General features: G+C 38.7%; 1 protein-coding gene across 1 annotated transcript in view; it reads left to right on the top strand.

Moving 5' to 3' along the window:
- The window catches only part of pitpnc1a (phosphatidylinositol transfer protein cytoplasmic 1a), a 120,091-nt gene that overhangs the window by 61,439 nt on the left and 37,480 nt on the right, over positions 1-21,172 (top strand). The window contains exons 2-3 of the mRNA XM_036590368.1: positions 7,789-7,937; positions 20,092-20,180. Of these exons, the coding sequence (XP_036446261.1) occupies positions 7,789-7,937; positions 20,092-20,180 (238 nt within the window). The remainder of the gene's footprint in view (positions 1-7,788; positions 7,938-20,091; positions 20,181-21,172) is intronic.

The following is a 21,172-nucleotide window of genomic DNA, read 5'->3' as shown; positions in this document are numbered from 1 at the left end:
AAGTATTTTCTTTATTATCTTGTATTTATGTTTAGTACCTTTTATTTGGTAACGCTTTACATGAACTACATATGTGAAGTATTAATACATTCATTTGAATGAAAATATAATGAAATATTCAGGAGTAAATTAAAATCTGTTCACAAAATAAACAGCCTGTGATACTAAGTCCAGTGGAAGAGATTTAAATGACATTTATTATTGTTCAGAGTGTTTGTCGGTTAGCATTCATTTGTTCATTTACATAAAATGCATGAACACTACAATACCTACTCATACATGAAGCATGAACATTATGTTTACTAAACATTACAGTAAATTTGCATTATTGCTCTTGTTCCAAGTGAAGCTCTTCTGTTTGCCGTTGTTCTACAGTAACAGTGCATGGTGGTCGTAGTGGTTCAGTGAAGTCTTAATGAAGGTGGGTGGCTGATTGCTCAGTATCCAGCTAGAAATATAACACTATAGAGCTGACATTGTGAGCTTGGTTCAGGTTTAAACTGCAAGCCAGTGAGCTGCATAAGTTTTGCATTATACGTAGAAATGTGAAATTGTAGGTGTTTTTCTTAAATGGTATTAAGCGGTCTATAGGGATTGAAACAATTCTTCCTCCTCCACATTTTTGTTGCTAACTAGCCCAGAGTTTTTGAGATATTGACCTCATTCCAACCTCAGAATGTTCAGTCTGATTAGGAATTGTATGCTTGTGTACAGTTTTTGATCGGACACATAGTTTTCATACAATTATCATTAAATGACAGTTTTTATCCCGTATGAATAAATGGTGGGTAAAAGTTTGTGCGGCCATCTGATCTTGATGAGTCCGTTTATAACACCCTAGCAAGCCCCTGGGATACCATAGCAACTGTTGATACCATAGCAAGTGATTGCTTAAGACTGCACAATCACTCTGCATTTTCTAATTACATTAACAAAATGTATTTAATGAATTCAAAAAGGTTTTGGAATTGCAAAGAAGTGTTGGACTGTACTGTTCATGAATATACTATGAATATGTGCAAGTAGTTTGTGAAAAGTGTTACCGTTTATTCCAAAAATTAATTTAAAAAAAAAAAGCTTTTCTTTCATTTTTCCTTCAGTTTTCAGCAAAGTGTCTCATGAATTTCGGTTTCAGTTTTGGCCACAGATTTTCATTGTGGTGCATTACTACCTGTTAGGTTGGTGGCCTCGTAAGGTGACCAAACTAATGACTAGATTAGTGGAAGTACAAAGTAAATGTTTTAGTACAGTGGATATGAGTACATTGTTAGGCTCTGAAACCCCTGTTCCAAACAATTACTATGGAGGATTTTCAGTGGGAGCCAGAGGATGCCTAGAAGCTGAAGGCTGAGTTGAGCGGAGCTGCAGGCTTTTTCATGCCAGAAGATGAAATGGAACTTTAATCTGTCATCTTGCAAACATAACCTTAGGCTCTGTCATCACAGATGGAGCCTTTATTACACAGAAGACTGTTTTGAAGAGCAACCCAATCTGGAAATACCCAGAGAAGAAGTGATATTACAAGAAAAAAAATTCTCTCTAAAAGATTCTCTCGCTCTCTCTTTCTCTGATTGCTGTAACTGCTGATTGTAAGATGTTAGATTGTGGGCGAGCACAACTGCGAAACCCACTGCAGCATCACTGCTCTCGTGCTGTCTTTGCCTTCAGCCTAACAGCATTGACCGTTATGATTGCACCATTAACTCTTTTGGCTAATGTTTCATCTGAGGGCACTGACCGCTTCTAAAAAGTGAGAAAAGAAACAACTCAGGCAAGGGTCATTCAGTGAAGAGGCAAGTGAAGCCACAACTGCATGGCGTTTTTGAGGCCTTTGTTATTCTACAGGGTGTTCCTGTATTGATTCTTCTGAATGCTTGGCTAGACAGATAGGTTTTTAAGGTGAGGTAGATGGTAGATATTTCAAGAGGAAAAACAGCAGGAAGCAAATCCGTAACAGATTTGCTTTGTAGTCTGTATTAAACATTTGCCACAACCTGCAGCTTTGGGCAGTTAAGTTTGTGATCATAGAGCTACCGCTCTCTTTCCCTAAAGGACTGAAAGGTGGAGTGGCACTCTCAGATGGAGTTGTTTCAACAGATTTACACCAGAAGTGACATCAAGTAGCTGGATAATATTGTCTCATAACCTTGTAATTGTTAAGAATTTTTTTACTCCATTTGAAAATGCCAGCTGCCCTTTACATTGTGTGAATGTTTAATGGTGATTGTACTAGTAAAAACAGTCCAGAATTCTTTGGAACAAAATTGTTCATTTTAAGCTACACTATGCAAGTTTGGGGGATTTGGAGACCTCTCTGGTTGAAATGTGTAACTGCATGCAGTGTGAGGAAGAACATTTTATAACGTCGGTTGTGCATTGGATCCCTTCCCCAAGCTATTCGCCTAGAGAGTGATAACAGTATCTGCCCTATGATGGTGCATGGAACTCTTCAGACAACTGAAAGACCCTTACAGGTGGGTTGATCAGGTCTAGCCTGACCCAAAGTTATCCCTCCGTGGAGCGGTAACTATATCTGCCCTATGGTGGTGCATGGAACTATGTGGAGAACCGATGGACCCTACCAGGGGTCCTGATCCAGTCTTACCTATCCCAGAGCTATCTCCTTGGGGACATCTCACAGGAACTGCCTTATGGAGGTTCATGGAGCTCTCTGGAGAACCGAAAGACCCTAACAGATCGGATCTGACTCAACTCAGAACTGTCCCTTCATGTAGATGATAACTGTGTCTACCCTATAGTGGTGAATGGAACTCTGTGAAGAATGAGTAGACCCTACCAGGGATCCAGATCCAGTCTTACTTGACCCAAAGCTATCCCCTCTGGGACAGTTCAACAAATCTGCCATATGGTGGCACAAAGAGCTCTGTGGAGGACCAAACGACCCTAACTGGGATGAGTCTGATGATTTGTGAGCAGGTTAAAAGAATTTTCAGTAATCTTGATTACTATTTTTGTTAGCTAACCACTAAATTGCCTTAGCTTTTCAGAAAGAAAAAGCAGATCTGGATTAGTCCTGAAGCTCTTCAGGTCACGGAGCTGTCTCCACCTCTAGAAAGCCAGGCCATCGTTTATTCTTTTGCCCTCCCGTTTTGCTTGACAACAGTCTTCAGTTCTGGCTTTATGATTCTTAGCTTTTTCAGTAGGTGGCGCAGCAGAGATGGACTGGGTTTGTCGTTCTGTTGTCTCCATGTTGAGCTGAATCTTGTTCTGTTCACTACAGAACTTACAGTGCTGTTCAAGTAAGCACTGAGCCATGCCCCCACTACTCACGTACCTAGCCAATTAAGACAGACCTTATTTTTAAACCCTGTGCTTGTAGATAAAGGCATGTGACATGGTTGAAAAACTCCCACGAAATCCAACCTGACGTCTCTCATTTTTTTATTACTACTTCAGGCTTTACTGGGTGACTCACAGCAGTGTACAGACACCATATTGTAGCATGTTTTTTTCCTTCTCTTAACTCAGTAATGCTACTTCTTTCAGTTTTAATAGAACATTTACATGTGCAGCTTAAATGAACATTAAAAGAGCCATATGCTAAGTCTTTGTTGTATTTTTTCTCCCTGATGTCCACTTCATTCAGTCTGGGCTGAAAGGCTCCCTATAACTTCATTTTGAATGGGTGGAGCTAAACTGCTGTAGACTAAATAGGCAGATATATGTAAATGCATTGCTTTTTTTGTGATATCACAAGGTTATTTCAAAATTTCTACAGCTTAGTTTGCAAATATGGACTATGGACTAGGCAGTGAATGGCACATTGAAACAGGGTTTACACACTAGATTGGAAAAAAAAACCTGAAGTTATGAAGGTTTTTTCTATCTACTATGATTTTACTTCTTTTGGAGAATGGTTTTTCCAGCAGTGACATTATGCACTAAATGTGCTCACCGTTAAACAGGATTTTTCAGTTTGTGTAGACTGACCGACTTCTCTTTATTTGTGATTAGAGAGAGAGCGAGACAGAGAGAGTAAGCGAGAGAGGTTCTCAGAATCAACAAAGCCAGTTTACTCAAAGCGGCTCTGGAGAGCACTCAGAGTAAAGCCAAACAGGAGCACTCACTCTTACTGCTGTTACGTAACTCTGTTGCCTTAAAACACAGGCCCTCCGAGGACAGCAGAGCAACACTGAGCTTAGACAATCTGCTGGCATCAGAACCTGCCTCAGAAAAACAAAAGCAAAGAAAAAACTATTCAAGGTACTACTGCATCAAAAAGCTTTTCACAGACGAACTTTTAAGCTAGTGCTGGGTGGTATTGATGAAATTCAGTGTTATGATTTTTTTTTTCCCAAATAAATCCTACTATCATCTGGGATCCCAGCATCATCTACACTGTTAGAAGTAAAGTTTCTATGCAGGTACATTTTTCGTTCATCTAAATACAAACAATGTAAATGTACCCTTAAAGGTACAACAGTGGTTTTAAGGTTCAATTGTGTACCTTAGTTATGTTTTTTTTTTTGGTTTTTTTTTTTAGGTAAAAAGTATGTATTTGTACTTTTCATAACCTAATGATTTAAAGCAGAACAATAAAATAAAAAGCCTGGAGACGAGACGGGGTGTGTGGAGTCAATACAACTATAATAAATATAATTTCAACAGATTATGATACAATTACATTCCCTGACTAAAGGTACTGAGATGTACCCTTGAGGGTACCACCCCAGTGATAAGAGGGGTCCTGCCCCAGTGAAAGTTTCACACCTTTTTTCTGAGAGTGTAGGAGCAGCATGGAGTGCTGCTGCTCTGTGTTAAAAGAATTCTGGTAACACTTCACTGAAGGGCAGCATACATAAGATTACACCACACCTACCTAAGCGTTTTATAAACCTGTATAGACCTTCATATAGGCTTATTCCAACAAATATCAGTTGTCATAACATTTGCTGAGGTGAAATGAGAGCAAAATTGACAAACAACCTCTACAACATCTGAGATGTGTTGCCTTTTTATTGTTTATGTAGGTTTATTTGTCATGAAAGGCTTATGTAGATGTCATCTAGCATTATGAACACTGCCATACAGTTAAGTGTTACCAGGATGTTTTACAAACTTGATAATAGCTTGTTTTTTGTTTTTTCCTTGTCTTAAAATAACACCAAAGGGAATCTTACACAGTATTGTAAATGTTAACCAGACATGAAGCACATTTCCAGAAAGGAAACTTATTGTTTTAGTTTTAACTTTTTTTTTTTTTTTTAACTCGTTGGACATCCCATTCCAAAACCATGGGCATTAATATGGAGTTGACCTGTTCAAGTTAAAACATTTTTGACTCAGGGTGCCTGTTCTAGACCTGTCACCTGACACTATTTTAAGCAAAGCTGGCTTTTCTTGTTCCTAGCTTTGTTGTTGTTGTTTTTATTTTTTTTTTGTTTTGTTTTGTTTTATCCCCATTAATGCGACTGCTTTTGAAAACAGCCTTCATGCTTTCTTCCTTTTAATTTGGCTCTCTTGTAGTCCCCCCGTACCTGCACCCCTCATTTCCCTCCACATCTATCCAGCACACACAAAGTGAAGAGGCGCCATGAATTATTCACCACCACTTTAACCTCTGTGCTGCTTTCTCGCGTGCCTTTTTCCCCGTTTTCGTTTGCTTACTATGAGGGAACAATGGGGGCAATAGCTCATTAATCAAACAAAGAGCTGTAACTGAGAAAGCAGCAAATGGAAAAGGTGAAGGTGAAAACAGCATGATGCTCAGATACTGTTACCCAGCATTATTAGAGAACATAAAGCTCAGTAGGAGCCACAGCAGGAATCTGATTTGTTTGAAATGTGTTTTTATTGTCAAAAACAAAGAATTTAGAACAATGTCATGATAAAATAATGGACAAAACTTATAAAAAGCTTATAAATTTATTATCATTATTATTTTTTATTTTATTTTTTTTATTTTTTTTTTATAGTGTACTGAGTAAGGGTGGGATCATTGTGTTTTTCTAAAGCTTGCTTCTAGCTGTGTGTCTCCAGTAACATTGTGACTATGCCTGTCACAATTATAACATAATTGCCTGATCACAATTATTTGAGGGGATTGCAATTATTTAAGCTGTTCTGCAATTATTTTCCCACAGTTGTTATCTTTCACAATCAAGGGCTGCTGGTTCAGTTCTACATGGCCATTATAGGTCATTAACGCCACCAGCTCTGCCACCAGACACAACATCCACAAACTGCACTGCATCATCAGGTCTGCAGAAATTACCATTGGTATTAATCTACCCCCCCTGCTTGATCTGCGTATCTCCAGAACTAGGATGTGTGCAGAGAAAATGGATGCCTACTTTACTATGTCTGTGTTGCTGTATAAGTGTGGTTAACCTCAGGTGTGGATGTCTGTGTTACTGTGTAAGTGTGGTAGAACTCAGGTGTGGATGTCTGTGTTACTGTATAAGTGTGGTAGAACTCAGGTGTGGATGTCTGTGTTACTGTATAAGTGTGGTAGAACTCAGGTGTGGATGTCTGTGTTACTGTATAAGTGTGGTAGAACTCAGGTGTGGGTGTCTGTGTTACTGTATAAGTGTGGTAGAACTCAGGTGTGGATGTCTGTGTTACTGTATAAGTGTGGTAGAACTCAGGTGTGGATGTCTGTGTTACTGTGTTAGTGTGGTAGAACTCAGGTGTGGATGTCTGTGTTGCTGTATAAGTGTGGTAGAACTCAAGTGTGGATGTCTGTTACTGTGTGGTAGTACTTATACAATACTCACCACTGCCCTTTTAAAGGATTAAGGTTATAGAACCAGTCAGAAATTAGCATTTTCTGCTTCCTTCTATTTCCATGCTTTTTTTGTCAAACTAACTAATAAAAACTCACCCAATTAAATTATTGTGACGTAAACATAGGATTGTGAAAGCTAACAAGAAAATAATTGTGAATCACAGTTAAATGTGATGATGTATTTCTTGTGACAGGCTCACTTTCTCCCGCTGAAAACATTCCAAAAATCTGACTCCTCAAAAATGTGTACAAACTGATCCTCCACTAAGTCTCTTCCCAACACCATCACCAGTGTGGAAAGGAGGCTGTGAACTTTTTCAAATGTGTCAAATTATACTGTCAAGAGGTTCAGTCATTTCGGCAAAAAAACTATAAGCATTCCACACCTCCTCTCATGTACACACTGATTAGATGGCTCATTGCTTATTCATGGAGGAGAGGAAATCATCTTTAGCTTCCCAATGAAAATCTACCAACAGTGTCCTGTGTGGAGAAGGCCCAGTCATGACATCCACGCATGAAGGCATTCAAGTGGCACTGGTCTATTTTCTTGGTGATATTCCTACATGGGAATGTAATTCTAAAGCTCACCTTTCATGACTTTGTGTTGAGGGCTGAAAATGGTTTGTGTGATGCTGTTCAGCTATCCAGGTTAACCCCATTTAACCTTGCTGCATCTGAGCAGATCTAGGAGAGGAAGGACTTTGCAAGGTGAAACTGGAGATTGCTTTGACTGCTCTGCTGGGTTTGGCATTCCCTTGGGGAACATATAACATCCGATTGCTAAAAATGTTATATTAAGCCCATAAGATAATAGCAATGATTTCATTTTTTGGATGCATCGTGAACATGAGGATCTGTGACCTCGTTGTGTTAGTGGACTGCAATATGATTGTTATCGCATGGCTGTTTGTGTAGGATGCAGTGAGATTCTAAAGTACTCCCCAGAGTAGAGAATATGCCCACATGTTGAAGGACAGCATTGCTTATGATGGTTCTGATGGTAGTGGTTCTAACCGTGTGGTTGTCTGTGTTTCCAGTACAGGATTGGTCAGCTGTATATGATCAGCAAGCACAGCCATGAGCAGAGTGAGAGAGGCGAGGGAGTGGAAGTGGTGCAGAACGAGCCATTTGAGGACCCCAACCATGGGCCTGGCCAGTTCACGGAGAAACGTGTCTATCTCAACAAGTGAGTATCACAACAGCTCATTTATACAAGCCAGAAGGACTCTCCCCTCTACACTGACAATCAACTAAAGCCCTATTTGGACAGGATTAGTTTTACATGAGGAAGTGGGATAATGTAATTATTACCGGCATTTCTCAGTTATTTTAGTCCTGTCCGAATGCGAATGTCAGTCGTTTTTTATTGACTGCGCACTCCTGTGTCAGTAAAGTTTTCGGTGCCTTTTATCTGTGTAATGTTTTCTATATGTAACGTTACTGTCCTGTCTCACATGTACAGCTGTTTGTTGTGAATGGCTAATGGCAAGGCTGATAACGCAATTCAGTCACTTAATACAGGAAGGTAAATAGTTAGGGTAAATCAAATAATGGCTAAAAATGTTTTAACATCTTATTTACTCTTTTCTGGAGTGAAGGGGGGCATACATTGAGTAGCCACTCCCGTCTCTTTCATTTAGACCAAGTTTTCTTATTCTGTGCGAATCGCCCATAAACATCAGAGACGTCCTGAGATAAACTGATATTACCCACCTCCCCATGAAAACTAATCCTTATAGGCCTTATTTGTTTAATTTTAGAGTTGTTGCTGATTCCTGTTTGAGATTCTGTCAAACAAATAATTGCATTTTTGTTGGTTTATATAAGTACTTTGTTAATTGTTAAAACAGTAGAACTTGGCAAAAGGAACTGTCTTAAAAGAATAGATCTCCCAATACCCCTCGATCCAATCCAAGTAGTTTACTATTGAGTATTGGCCGATACTGATCCAATCCAAGTAATTTACTATTACTTAATATTATCGTTTCATGTAATAGCTTTTTGTGAGGTGGCTTTTAGAGGCATTAAACTCTTCAGACGTCTGGTTCCTATCACCACCACTGTGAACAATTCTGAGTCTGTAAGTTTCTCATGAACTGAGCATCTTGTATCAAACCACTCTACATAACTTTGAATATCTTATTAAGAAAATTCCTCAGAATTTAAGAGTTGGTGGAATTCCCTTTTAAGGTTCAAACTAACTAACTTCTATAGTTAGGAACAACTCTACAAACCGACGATGTATGTAACTCACTTCTTGGTCAGTTGTAAGGCCAGTGGTCAACTATCAATTCAGTGCAAAATTGAACTGAAGATTGTACATAGCTTCACAGGCTTATGAACCCACTTAAATTGTCCTTATTCATCTGGTCCTCAAGTGGCTTTACACACGAACCCATGCATGTAGTTCAAGAAGAGAATTCTTAACATTCTGATGGCCTTCGCAAGCATGTTTTCTCCACAGCCTGAAAGATGAGGCCATTTGAAAAGAATGGCAGTGGAATCTATTGCAGCTCTCTAGCCTAGCTTTTAAACACAATTGCTTTCATGGAGAGGGCAGAGCGGTCATTAAAGAGAGCTACACCGGGAGAGTGGCCTCACTTTTACCCCTGTGCCAACTTCAGGATGATACAGAGACAGTGTGGAGGACACATTTCTCTCTGTTATGTGCAGCATTTCGCTGATGCACAATCACCTTCAGTATGTGACTTTCCTGAGCAAAGCCCAACTGAGTATAAAACAGACATATTTAAGGGAGCAGAAGCTATTATTTATTATCTTTTCTGTTGCATATAGTTAGAAAAGAATCCTGGCCCATTTAAATGTCTTCACAAAGGTTAGTATACAAATGCTTATACTATGTTTTTAAAAGTACCCTTGCTTATAATATACACAAAAAAGAACATTGAGTTTTCCATGATCTGCTGTATAGTCTATAGTGTATGTGTGCTCACACTTTAGTTTCTCAGTCTCATAACTGCAAAACGTAAATGTTTTATTTGAACATCCTTCCTATTTTATTAGTATTTAGGGGTCCAAGCACCAAAGGTAAGGCCTACAGACATGAAACTTGGCCAACATGTAGTGCTTCCTCTTGCTACTCAGGCGCATAAGATGAGCCCAATTGGTCTGAAGGTGGCGCTACAGCGTAGTGTTTTATGTTTTGGCCCATACCTTGCACACCATGACACATACTGACAAATCTGGGTGCTTGGCTCATACTAACACAATTCTTCAAAAACTCAAAGTGGCAGAGGAAAAATTTTAAGATATTTTGCATTTTTTTGCAAAATGTACTTTTGGTGAACTTCCCAGGTTTTTCATCCAGTCCTCATGAAACTGGTATCAAATTATCTGCAGGAGCCTGATTCTCAAAACAAAATTGACATTTGTAAAAAACATGGCCACCATGTGCCAGCCAGTCCTGCTGGATTAGAGCATTGTTGACTAAAACAGCTGTAACCCATGAATGTATTATCTGATGCTAATGGGCTTGATAGGTTTATGTGTCTAAAGATTCTGAGTAGCTGTTTTTCAGCATCTGTACAACTAATCAAGCTGAGATTTTGCATGCTGCACCTTTATACTTGTTTAGAAATAAGTTTTAAAAGATGATATGATGATTGGAAAACTGTGGCCACCATAAGCACCTTTCAGCAGGCATTTGACAGGCTTTTGTGTCTATATAGTCTTGATTCCCCTATAAGTTTCAAAGGATTTGGCCATTGTGACACACTACTCAATAAACAAATAGCATATCTTGTACATCATTTGACTTGAGGACATGAAACTGGATTTAAATATTGCAATTTCTTAATAATTTACAATTACAAATGTTTTCATAAAATGAACAACCCATTTCAGACTAGTGTTAGGATTTTGATCCAATCATATTAAATTTGATCTGACATCTGTAGGTAAATATTTATCAAAGTTGACTTTTTTGGCTTGTTGACTTCGTTTAAAGTCTTAGTATACTAATGTCAAAAGGTCAATCTGTACAAAACTCCATCAACAGTCATAATGTATGAAGGACCTTTGATAAAGTCTGACATCATATCATTATTCCCCTGTCTGCAGAAAGACCCCAGTCTGATATATTAGACCTCATTGAGCTGACCTGTGCTTGGACCCCATAGATTGTCGCCTGCAGCTGTATTCAGTATTTCTTGTTATATTTCAAAATAAAAAAACAATAAGCACAGGATTCAAGAGGTAAAGAGTTTGATCTAGTAACATTGGTAAAGCTTCACAATGTATCTTTCACTCCCACCGTCCATATATGGAAACTAAGCTGCAAAAAACAGTCCATTTTAACTGTGTCACTGCTGTGATGTCACAGTCAGGGAAGACAGTGTAACTCATTCATGTTGAAGTAATATGGACTCTTCAGACTCCAGTCTGTTGCAGCCTGGATTGCTTTTTGAATGAGGCACAATGCAGAGCAGCCAACCAGAACAGAGGTCATTTACATAGACCAGCCTTGAAGACACAAAAAAAAAAACAGCTTGTTTAATTCCCAGGGATTTTACTGAACATAGTTTGGAAAGTAGTCATATCAAAATGAATTGTAATTTCTTTTGGTACATAAACTCACACAAAACCTGTAAGTGGAATTGTGAAACTGTGGGTTGTAATTCCATGTGGAAAAAGTCAATAAGGAGATTAGGGGAAAAACAAATTTTAGTAAACAAAACATTTTCTTTAGCGCATCAATCTGCAAACTTCATGCAGTGTGTGAATTCTCTGTAGCATTTTATTGGAAGACTGCCTGCATTAGGACTTCATAACTCATGCATATGCATTGAACGTGTAATCATAAAGCAGTACTTTAGTATTAATGAACAGCTTGACCATTATTTGCAAAACGACATAAGATGTTTTATAAACTAACTGACATTGTCTTGATGTAACAGGACTTACACTAAAGTGACATTTGTTCCATTTATAACAATGTTATGAAGCAATGGGGCTTTTATACCATAAATCAGTTCTGCCGAGGATTTTGTTTCCGTTGAACGTACATGATCATTTTCATGCATATTTTCTGACACACCTCCTACACATTAACTACCCTCACTGTCCATTTTATCAGCTCCAAATACCATATAGGAGCACTTTATAGTTCTACAATTACAGACTGTAGTCCATCTGTTTCTCTGCATACTTTATTAGCCCCCTATTACCTTATTCTTCCGTGATCAGGACCCCCACAGGACCATCACATAGCAGGTATTATTTAGGTGGTGGATCCTTCTCAGCCCTGCAGTGACACTGGCGTAGTGGCAGTGTGTTAGTCTGTGTTGTGCTGGTATGAGTGGATCCAACACAGCAGTGCTGTTGCTTTTTAATGCACAATTGCTGATACTGCAGGAATAATAGTATTAGCCTGTGCAAAAGTTATGGCACATTTTATACTTTATTTTTTTTAGAAATGTACAATAGAAACTGTACACAAAAATTTGCTAAAAGGACATTTTTAAGTGTGTTTCATGTAGAGAATATTTTAGATTATTTTCACTTAGAAACAACGTGATTTGAACAGGGGTGTTCCATTACCAGAGAATGGTGCTTTGTAACACTGGTATATATCTCTGACTTTAGATTAAGGCCCCTTATTTCAATGCAATGCCATTATCTTCATAAAACACCATATGTTAGTTGGTGATTTTGCATTAATTATTCATAAATCTACAAGTATTGCTTTATAAATATGTCATTCAGCGCTTATGCGTGTATTATGTAGCCTAAGTATGTAGCCTTCGAATAAAGTGTTGGCAGATTTTTTTTCCTGATAATGTTTGTGGATTATCTTTGAGTTTTAATCTTTTTGTTTGGTCCTATGCACCTGTGAAAAACATGTTTATCAGTTTGAAAGGTGTTGTTGTACATGCTATGAAAGAGACTGATAACTTTATATCCTAGCCTAGCTGTTGTTTTCAAATTTTGAGTAAATCTTTCTCTTGACAGTAAAAAGCAGGAACCCAGCAGACAGCGTTTCTGATGTTACCTTCAGCAGCTGGAATCACAGTGTGACCGAGTCGGTGGTGAGCTGCCAGAGAGACAGCAACTGTTTAAGCAGCTATTCAGAAAAAAAAACATCAAAGACTAAAACAAAGAGCTGACAAAGTGAACTAGTGTGATGTGATGGACAGCTGAGCTTGAAAGCACAGCCTTTTATCCCTCAGCCTCCCTCCAGAACTGCCACTGCTTTGGCCATTGAAAGAGCTCTGTCTCTAAAGCTCGCCAAGCCCAGTAGGGGGTTGGTGGGTCCAGCGGGAGTTTGCAGCCCACGCTCGGTACGGGAACACTCCTTCAGCTCAGCTGTGATCATGGACTCCCTGTGCAGTTTAACTGGGGTGAGTGAGGAAATGGCCACAGACCCCAGCAGATTCTGAGACACAGCCAGGCTGCTGGCTACTGCGTTCTGAGGGACAGATGTATGTATGTGATATGAGAGGCAAAATGCCAAATGTGACTTCATGTGGTCACAAAATGTGCCTGAAATTATAAAATAGATAGTTACGGTTCTGAAATCTGATTTGTTCAAGTTGTGTAAAACATTAATATGATACGATATTAAAAACATTTTGACGTTCATAGAATCAACGCTGAACGAATGTTGCTTGGCAACCATAGCCAACCTTTACCAAACCACTTAATGGTAAAATCACTGTAACACTTGGTCTCTCTCGGACAATTGCTTCATTTACTAACACATGACCTCTCAAAGCTTATTGCATTATTCACTAAGACTGTAGCTAATCATACAACTGCACATAGGACTGCCTGCTTGCTTGTGAGACAACAGGTTAAAAAAATGTAGCGAAAGATGAAAATTGCCCACCATCTAGCCAGAAAACTTAGTTTAGTAACAAAGATATATTATGCTATATTATGTTAAAATAACTTTGACCAAAATTGTAATTCTACTCATAAACATTTTGGAAAACTGTAACACAAAAGGGCAATGCCCTAGGAGCCTGTTTCACACATAATACCTCTGTATCGTGGTGTTTCTTTTCTTTTCTTTCTTTAGTTTTAGTTATTTCTTTTCTGTTTTCAGTGACTGATCATGTGGTTTGCAGATGCCTCCCTCAACTTTTGGTTGTATGTGTATCCTGGCTTATTCCTTAGCAGATGTTATGCGATTTTTCTCACATTACGACAATCCTGCTTCTAATGCTTATGTATGAGGAAGAGAAATGCATTTTGTGTTTTCCCATGTGCTCCGTGCATAAACTGTACATTAAGGCTCAGAGGCTGGTTTCATGCATAACACACCCTTTTCACACCTGGAATCTGGCACAAATGGCTTAATGCATCTGGCTTTTAGTATGCAAACCCACATCGTGCTTTCCCCAAGAGCCACACTGACTCCAGCCTAACTAATATATCTGTTGACCAATAATCAGCAGACAATGATGTCCTGTACATTTCAGCTGTACAGGCTTATGTGGTAAAGTTAAATTTAAAAGGAAAAAAAAAAAAACAAGAAAAATTAATCCAGATATAATTTGTAGAAATTCACAGTTGACAACTGACAGTCATATTAGTCAGTAAAGTCAGTAGCACAGTTTAACTAAAACTATTAGATTGACATTATAAAATTATATATATTATATATAATATGGGCTGTTGTGCTCTGGCTTTCACTGCTTTCTGCTCATGTTCAGCACGCCTGGAGAATAACAGCTGTTATTGAACCAAAGTCTGCTCTCTCCAGGGTCTTTGATTGGCTTGTTCCTCTGAGGGATGGAAAAGGGTGATAGAAGCCTGTGTCACTGGGTTCGGTCAGTTCAGACTGCAGTGCTTTATTGGAGCAATCGTGATAGCAGGTTGCAAACAGGCTTTTTACGCTAGAAGAATCAAGTGCGACAAATAACAGCAAAATAGTTTCTGGTTGCAGTCTTGAAACCCTGCTGTGTCCAGAGTTAGGGTGCAAAGTGGTGCAGTGTAGAGGCAGACATGTTGAAAGCGAGCAGAGCAGAGTTTGCGCTTATAGAAGCTGAGCAGCGTTGGCACATTGTACATGTTGGTAAACCTATGCTACTCAAACTCTCTCTTGCTTTGCACACGCCTCCATAAAAATGTCTCTCAAGCTAATTGTGATTAAAAAAAAGTTTACAGAATCTAAGAATGGACTCCACGCAGTTCGACTCATTGGCCAAGAGTCAACCCTGACTTTCGTTGGAGTCGAAGAATCGACTCTTTTGGAGAGAGCTCAATGCAGTATGACGCAGAGAATGTTCATTTTAAACTATTTCAAAACCTCTGATTATCCTCCTGGGTCACAGGGAGGTGCTGCAGCCTATCCCAGTACTCACTGGGTGGAAGGCAGGAAACACCCTGAACAGGTCCCCAGTCCATCACCCATCACAGGATGGACACACACACACACACACACACACACACACACACACACACACCTAAGGGCAATTTAGTATCTCCAATATGCCTGACTGCATGTCTTTGGAAGGAAACCGAAGCACCCAGAGGAAACCCACACAATTATTACCCGTCCAGGTAATCGAACCCAGGCCTTGCTGTGAGGCAGCAGCGCTACCCACTGCACCACAATGCCGCTCTGCTTTGAACACAAGATCTCCAAAAGATTTGAAACATTGTAGATTGCCTCACTTGTTTTTGGAATCACTATTGTTTAGTATTATCCCTTATATCAATATGCTTATGCCTAGTATGTCTAATGGTTTCCCTGAATTCCTCGCAGTGAAGCTCTCTTGCACTTGCATCCTGCTCCTCCTCGATGGTTACTCACTTGTTTAACCTCACAACAGTTGCTAAAAAAAGAACATAGAACATAGATAGGTCAATTAGTTCTGAATTTACTACTGATCTTTTGAAGAAATATCCTTCAGTGCCAAGACAGAAGAGGCAGTCAGTGCCAGTCTGGGATGTAGTTTGTTCTAGTGCCTTTATTCCTGGGCCTTCACCAATGGATCAATCAGATACCTTCTTATATTCTTAATCCTTTTAAAGTGCTGGTGAACTACAACTGTGTCAGGTGTGGCGTTCAGAACCATCATTGCTCATTTCTCTCTGACTGATGTTGGACTAACTGGATAAGAGGATTGGCAGTGGGGGGATGAAAGGCATGCAGATTTAGAAGAACAGAGGAACGTATGCAAATTGAGAGACGAAGGGAACTTGGGGGAAAACAAAAGAAAGGCTGTGAGATGAAAAGAGAGACGGAGGAGAGGGTGGCGGCAGCCTGGAGAAGTGCGTGGGAAGAGAGGCGGGTGAGGTCGGGCTTGTATAAGATGGTGTTTAATTTGAGTTTTGGCTCTGAGGAGCTGTACCTGCGTTTACGCCCACCGGCCACCTGCCTGCCTGTGTGAATGTGTGTGTAGTGACAAGCAATAACCCACTGATTCTGGGTGGAATACCATTTTTGGCTGCACAGAATGGCATCAGTTCAGTAAACGTGACTTCTATACACAGCACAGGGCACCCTTCATTTATTTAAATACCAGTCGAAACAGTCATTGAGTACAAGTGACTCATTTTTCAGGAGATTCATTTAAAGATATTAGATATAACATAATCCAGTAGTATTAATGAATGAGAAAGCCAAAGAAAAAATAAGTGGGGAAAAACAGGAGTTCCAGAAATTATTACAAAATTACAGAGAAAATGGGACTAACATCTGTGCAAGATCTGGTAGACGACCAAAACTGTCACTATCAGATAAACAGTACTTAAGGCTTTCATCTTTCAGAGAGAGGAGAAAATCAAGCTCTACTCTTACTTCAGATCTATACATGTTTCTGTCCATCCTTCCACTGTGAGAAGACAACTCAACACTATTAGTCTTAAAAAGGATGTGCAGCTTTTTTAGAAGCTTTTACCAAGGAAAGAAAATAAAGAAAATTTGCAAATCAAGCAAGAAGTTGTTCTTAGAACATTTCCAGAGTCCGGAGAGTCTTCCAAAACTGAACTTTAGAAGTGTGGAGAAATAATCCTGCAGCGTTCTTTAAAAAATAAAAGCAAATCTTCCAAAAAGATGGGAAGCCGTAATAAAGGCAAAGCATGCACACAGTAAATACTGAAAAACTCGATATTATCTTTAGTTACCAAGGCCATTTTCTGCTTTTTTCCTGAAAAATGAAAAAGTTCCATTTTGACTGAACAGACGGTTGAAGAAATCTGCAGTAATAATACAGTGCGATAACTCACTTCCCCAAACTAATATGAACTAATAATAGCATGTAATATATTTGATGCAATTAATCCCTTCTGGAGTTACACTGAGCTACAGTGTTTTTTCACCAGCTGCTTATAGGATGAGAATAACATTCATAACTTGACTGTAAGATAAAATGATTTTGTTTCATTTCTCTTGGTCTGTTCATCATGAAACATTAAAAAAAAACAAAAAAACAATTTGAGTAGTGTTGTAACTTTTTTCATGACCATTTGAGTGCAGGGTCTCCAACTATGTAAAGAGAAGCACAATTTAAACCAGACACAGCTACCAACTATTATAAATAATTACATTTAAAAGAAAAGAAGCAGAAACGCTGCACTTTACTGCTGGGTTCTGTTATGAAACAAGCTTGTGTTAGCCTAATGCATGCCATTAATATACTGTATTCAGTGATAAACACTGCACAGTAAGCTTTAATTAATTGATCTATTCTTTTTTAAATTCTTTTTAATATTGAGGTGGTGCGCAAACATCGATGTGTTGAAAATTTGACAACACAACAGCCATATTAACAATACATCAGCATCAAATATCAACATCCCTATGTCTGCTGTCTGCAATAAAATCTGCATTCTAATTAGCTAACAGGGGAAAAAAAGCACTCCTTCAGTGTCTAATCAAAGAACACGTTTAGTTTTCTACACACTAGCATTAATATCAGAAAGCTGAGTTGAATTAAGACATAAGCTAATTTTGTATTATTTTTAACATTATGTATTATTTTTAATTAATGCTGCATCTAAGTTTATTTATTTATTTATTTAATAATGTCTCTCTGACTTGACTTGGACTTGATGTGTCCAAGTCTTAGTCTTTATTGTAATGATCTCGGCTTTAAGACTAGTTATGAGGTTTTGAAATGCCTGTGACGATACATAACTGTGACAATATATTCAGGGGTTCAAGAAGAAGGAATCGACTACAATAATAATTCAGCACTACTCAGCTTCCCCAGTATAATATCAACTAATAATAGCAAGTAGTGTAATTGATGCATTTCATCTCCTCTGGAATTATACTGGCAGTAAGTGCAGCTTTATTCAGATCCTGTTATATGACTGATTTGCATCTTTATGGGCTACCTGATGTTCTCTGTGCGGCGTGCCCATCCAGTGCACCATCGCAGGTGTGCAGAATCATACGCTTGCGGAATATGAGCAGCCAGCATAAATGTTCTCTTACTCCTGCTGGCCAGACGTTCATTGCTGGCTCCAGGCCTAAATCGATCCCTCTGCATCCACTGTATTCGGGACACAGCAGGGGGGTGGAACTGACACTATTTTCAGTCGCTGAATTCATCTGGATGTAAATTTCTCTCTTCACCCTACTTTACAATGGAGCTGCACCCTATTCCCCCAAATTCCCATCAGTCAGAGCATGCTGGAATGAACCCCCCTATATTCTGGAGAGTTTAGCCTGAGTAGGCAATTTGATTGTGAGTTAGAGGAGGATAAAAGGTGCGAACTGCTGCCTCAGGCTTTGGTGGTGCAAGAAACTTGATAACCCAGATGCCTGTTTCTCTGTGTTCGTCTTTAGGGAGGCACAGTATATTGTTTGTCAATCATTGCGTTGCAATGTTGATATTGCAGAAGACAACAATATGCAAATAAGCCCTCTATCGAACCACGACAGATGGCTGATCTAGGGCTGCAACTACCAAATGTTTCCACTTTCAAATATTCTGTCGAGTGTAATCTTAAATATTTTAAAAGAATTAGGTGGGATTAAAGTAATTGTTTTATTATTATAATCATGTTGTTGTTGTCTTTAAGATCATGCTTTAAAAAAATGAAAAAAGTCTTTTGGTCACCTTGTCAGTGAGTGAGGTGTTTTTTTTTTTTGTTTTTTTTTTAAAGATTATATTTGACCAAGTTAAGCCATTCAAAAGCACACACTCTTAAAGATGGTGCTTCATGGGTTCTTTAGTAAGGAAAATGGTTCTAAATAGAACCATGAACACTCAAAAAAATTCTTTGCAGGATTAAAGGGTTCTTTGCATCATGAAAGCGTTCATCAGATCGATGGAGAATGTGCTGTAGATGGTTCTATATAGAACCTTTCTTGAAAGGAGTTCTATATAGCACTCAAAAGGGTTCTCTAGAACAAAACAAAACTTTGTTTCCTGTTTGACTGGTAACTGATGCTCTGAGGTGCAGGAGTTAAAAGAATTCAGAAGAAACTCTGGACAGACCATTGGGGACTGCCAAATCCTACTTGTGAAAGGGTTAAAGGACTCATATCGGAACTGGGGAGGAAAAAATGGACTGGGACATCTGAGCAAATCATTTTTTAATTGCACTTAATTAAATTGCATTCATGACCAATCTTAGACGTTTGGGATAAGTTAAGGTGGGTGTTTGGATGAACCAAGGCATTCATGTATTCCATCAAATGTGAGTAATTGGTCAAAATAACTCAGATATTTACATTTGTTCAAATGTATTTACATTGGTTCACCATTGTGTTTTAACATTTTGCATGACATACTGTAATCAGAGTATGTAGCAATATTATTGCAATATTTTGCATCGCTCAGCTTTAGCAAGTAGAACTGCAGCTCCAAATTCAAATCGTTCATTCTGAGCTCATGGTTGGATGGTCCGGTCCTAGATCAATGTAAATGAGCCGTTTCTCCCTAGAGCAACCATTAGCAATCCCTCACAGATGCTCTTAGACTGCCTTTATTACTGTTCTTGCGGCCCATAGCACAGCAGATTGAGCTGATAGCATGGTTCGCTGTCTCCTCTCATTTAAGGAAGTGTTATTTGCAGCCAATGTATTATTGGCTGATAAATGGGTAATATAAATTATAATTATTGGTCTGACATTTGGATTACAGCTGATAATTGTACTGGTTAATTTGGCACCCCATCTTTGCTTTTGCACACACTGACTCATTTTGATGCTGGAAAGTAGATTTTTTTCACGGTTTGAGCAAAGAACATCACAATTCATTTGAAACAAATGCTTCTATGAGATGCAGCAAACAAGAGGTGCACTGAAGACTAAAGGCAGCTTGCAGCAGAGGCAGCAACATGTTAAACTGCGAGTTCCGTTATCATCCCGGATTTGTACATCCCTCCTTATTATAATTCTTCTCTCTCTTTTTCAGCAAGCTGCCCAGCTGGGCACGAGCAGTAGTTCCCAAGATCTTCTATGTGACTGAGAAGGCGTGGAACTATTATCCGTACACTATCACCGGTAACCTGCACACCCTGATCTGCACCATTAATAACACACTTCTTGTGGTATCTGTTTCAGTACTTTTTGGGGCCGACTTACAGAAAAAAGAGGTGTTGATTACAGACAGTCTACTGACACTATGCACTGGTGGGGGCAGCCAATTTAGCAAGTTATGCACTAAGAACTTTGATGCACAACTCTAGAAGGGGCAACTTCAGAATTCACATATGACCAGCACATATAACCCCCTGTTTTGTTTTTTTTTTTGGATTGAAGACTTTTTCTGCCTTTTAGGAGAAAAAAAGAATTTATTTGTAATTGTCAAAAGTTCTCAAAATAATGTCTTCTTGATATTTTGACTTAGTAAGTAAAAATAGTGACTTATTATGTCAAAATAGTTATTTATGTTGACTAAGAATAATTATAATAAGTTATTACCCTTTGAGAAGGGTGTTTTATCTTTTTATGTGTATATATAATGAATCACTACATTCCCTTTTTTGATGCCAAAATAGGGTTTGCAGTAGCAGTTTAGTAGATCTCCCTCTTTGTTTTATGTTTTTCTCTGTTGATATGCAAGCTATATTTAAAAATGTATTGTCCTTATAGCTGCACTATGTAAGCTTTGGAGATTTGGAGACCTCTCTGGCAGAAATGAGTAACTGCACACATTGTGCGTTTTTTTTTTCTTAAAAGAATGATATTAATGTCAGTTTTGCCTTGGATCAATTCCCCAAGTGCATGAATCTGATGTTTGCAAGTGCATTGAAAGGGTATTCAAGGAGAAGTCAAAAGTTGGTAAGGACGTGTCTTCTGAGAAATTTAGCAGAATTATCTGCTATTGTCATCCTGTCTTCATAAGTATAATGTCTGACTTTAAGACCTAAACATAGAGCCAGACCTTTTTGAGCCTGTGCATGTAATGTTAATGTGTATTATGTGGTCTGCAAAACTCCTGTGCAGTCGATCTCGGCCGCCTCTGACTTTTAAATGATTATTTCAGTGACTCA

This window comes from Colossoma macropomum, unplaced genomic scaffold (assembly GCF_904425465.1).
Source record: "Colossoma macropomum unplaced genomic scaffold, Colossoma_macropomum, whole genome shotgun sequence".
In the NCBI taxonomy this organism is placed as follows: Eukaryota; Metazoa; Chordata; class Actinopteri; order Characiformes; family Serrasalmidae; genus Colossoma; species Colossoma macropomum.
This window is presented reverse-complemented; position numbering and strand designations above follow the sequence as displayed.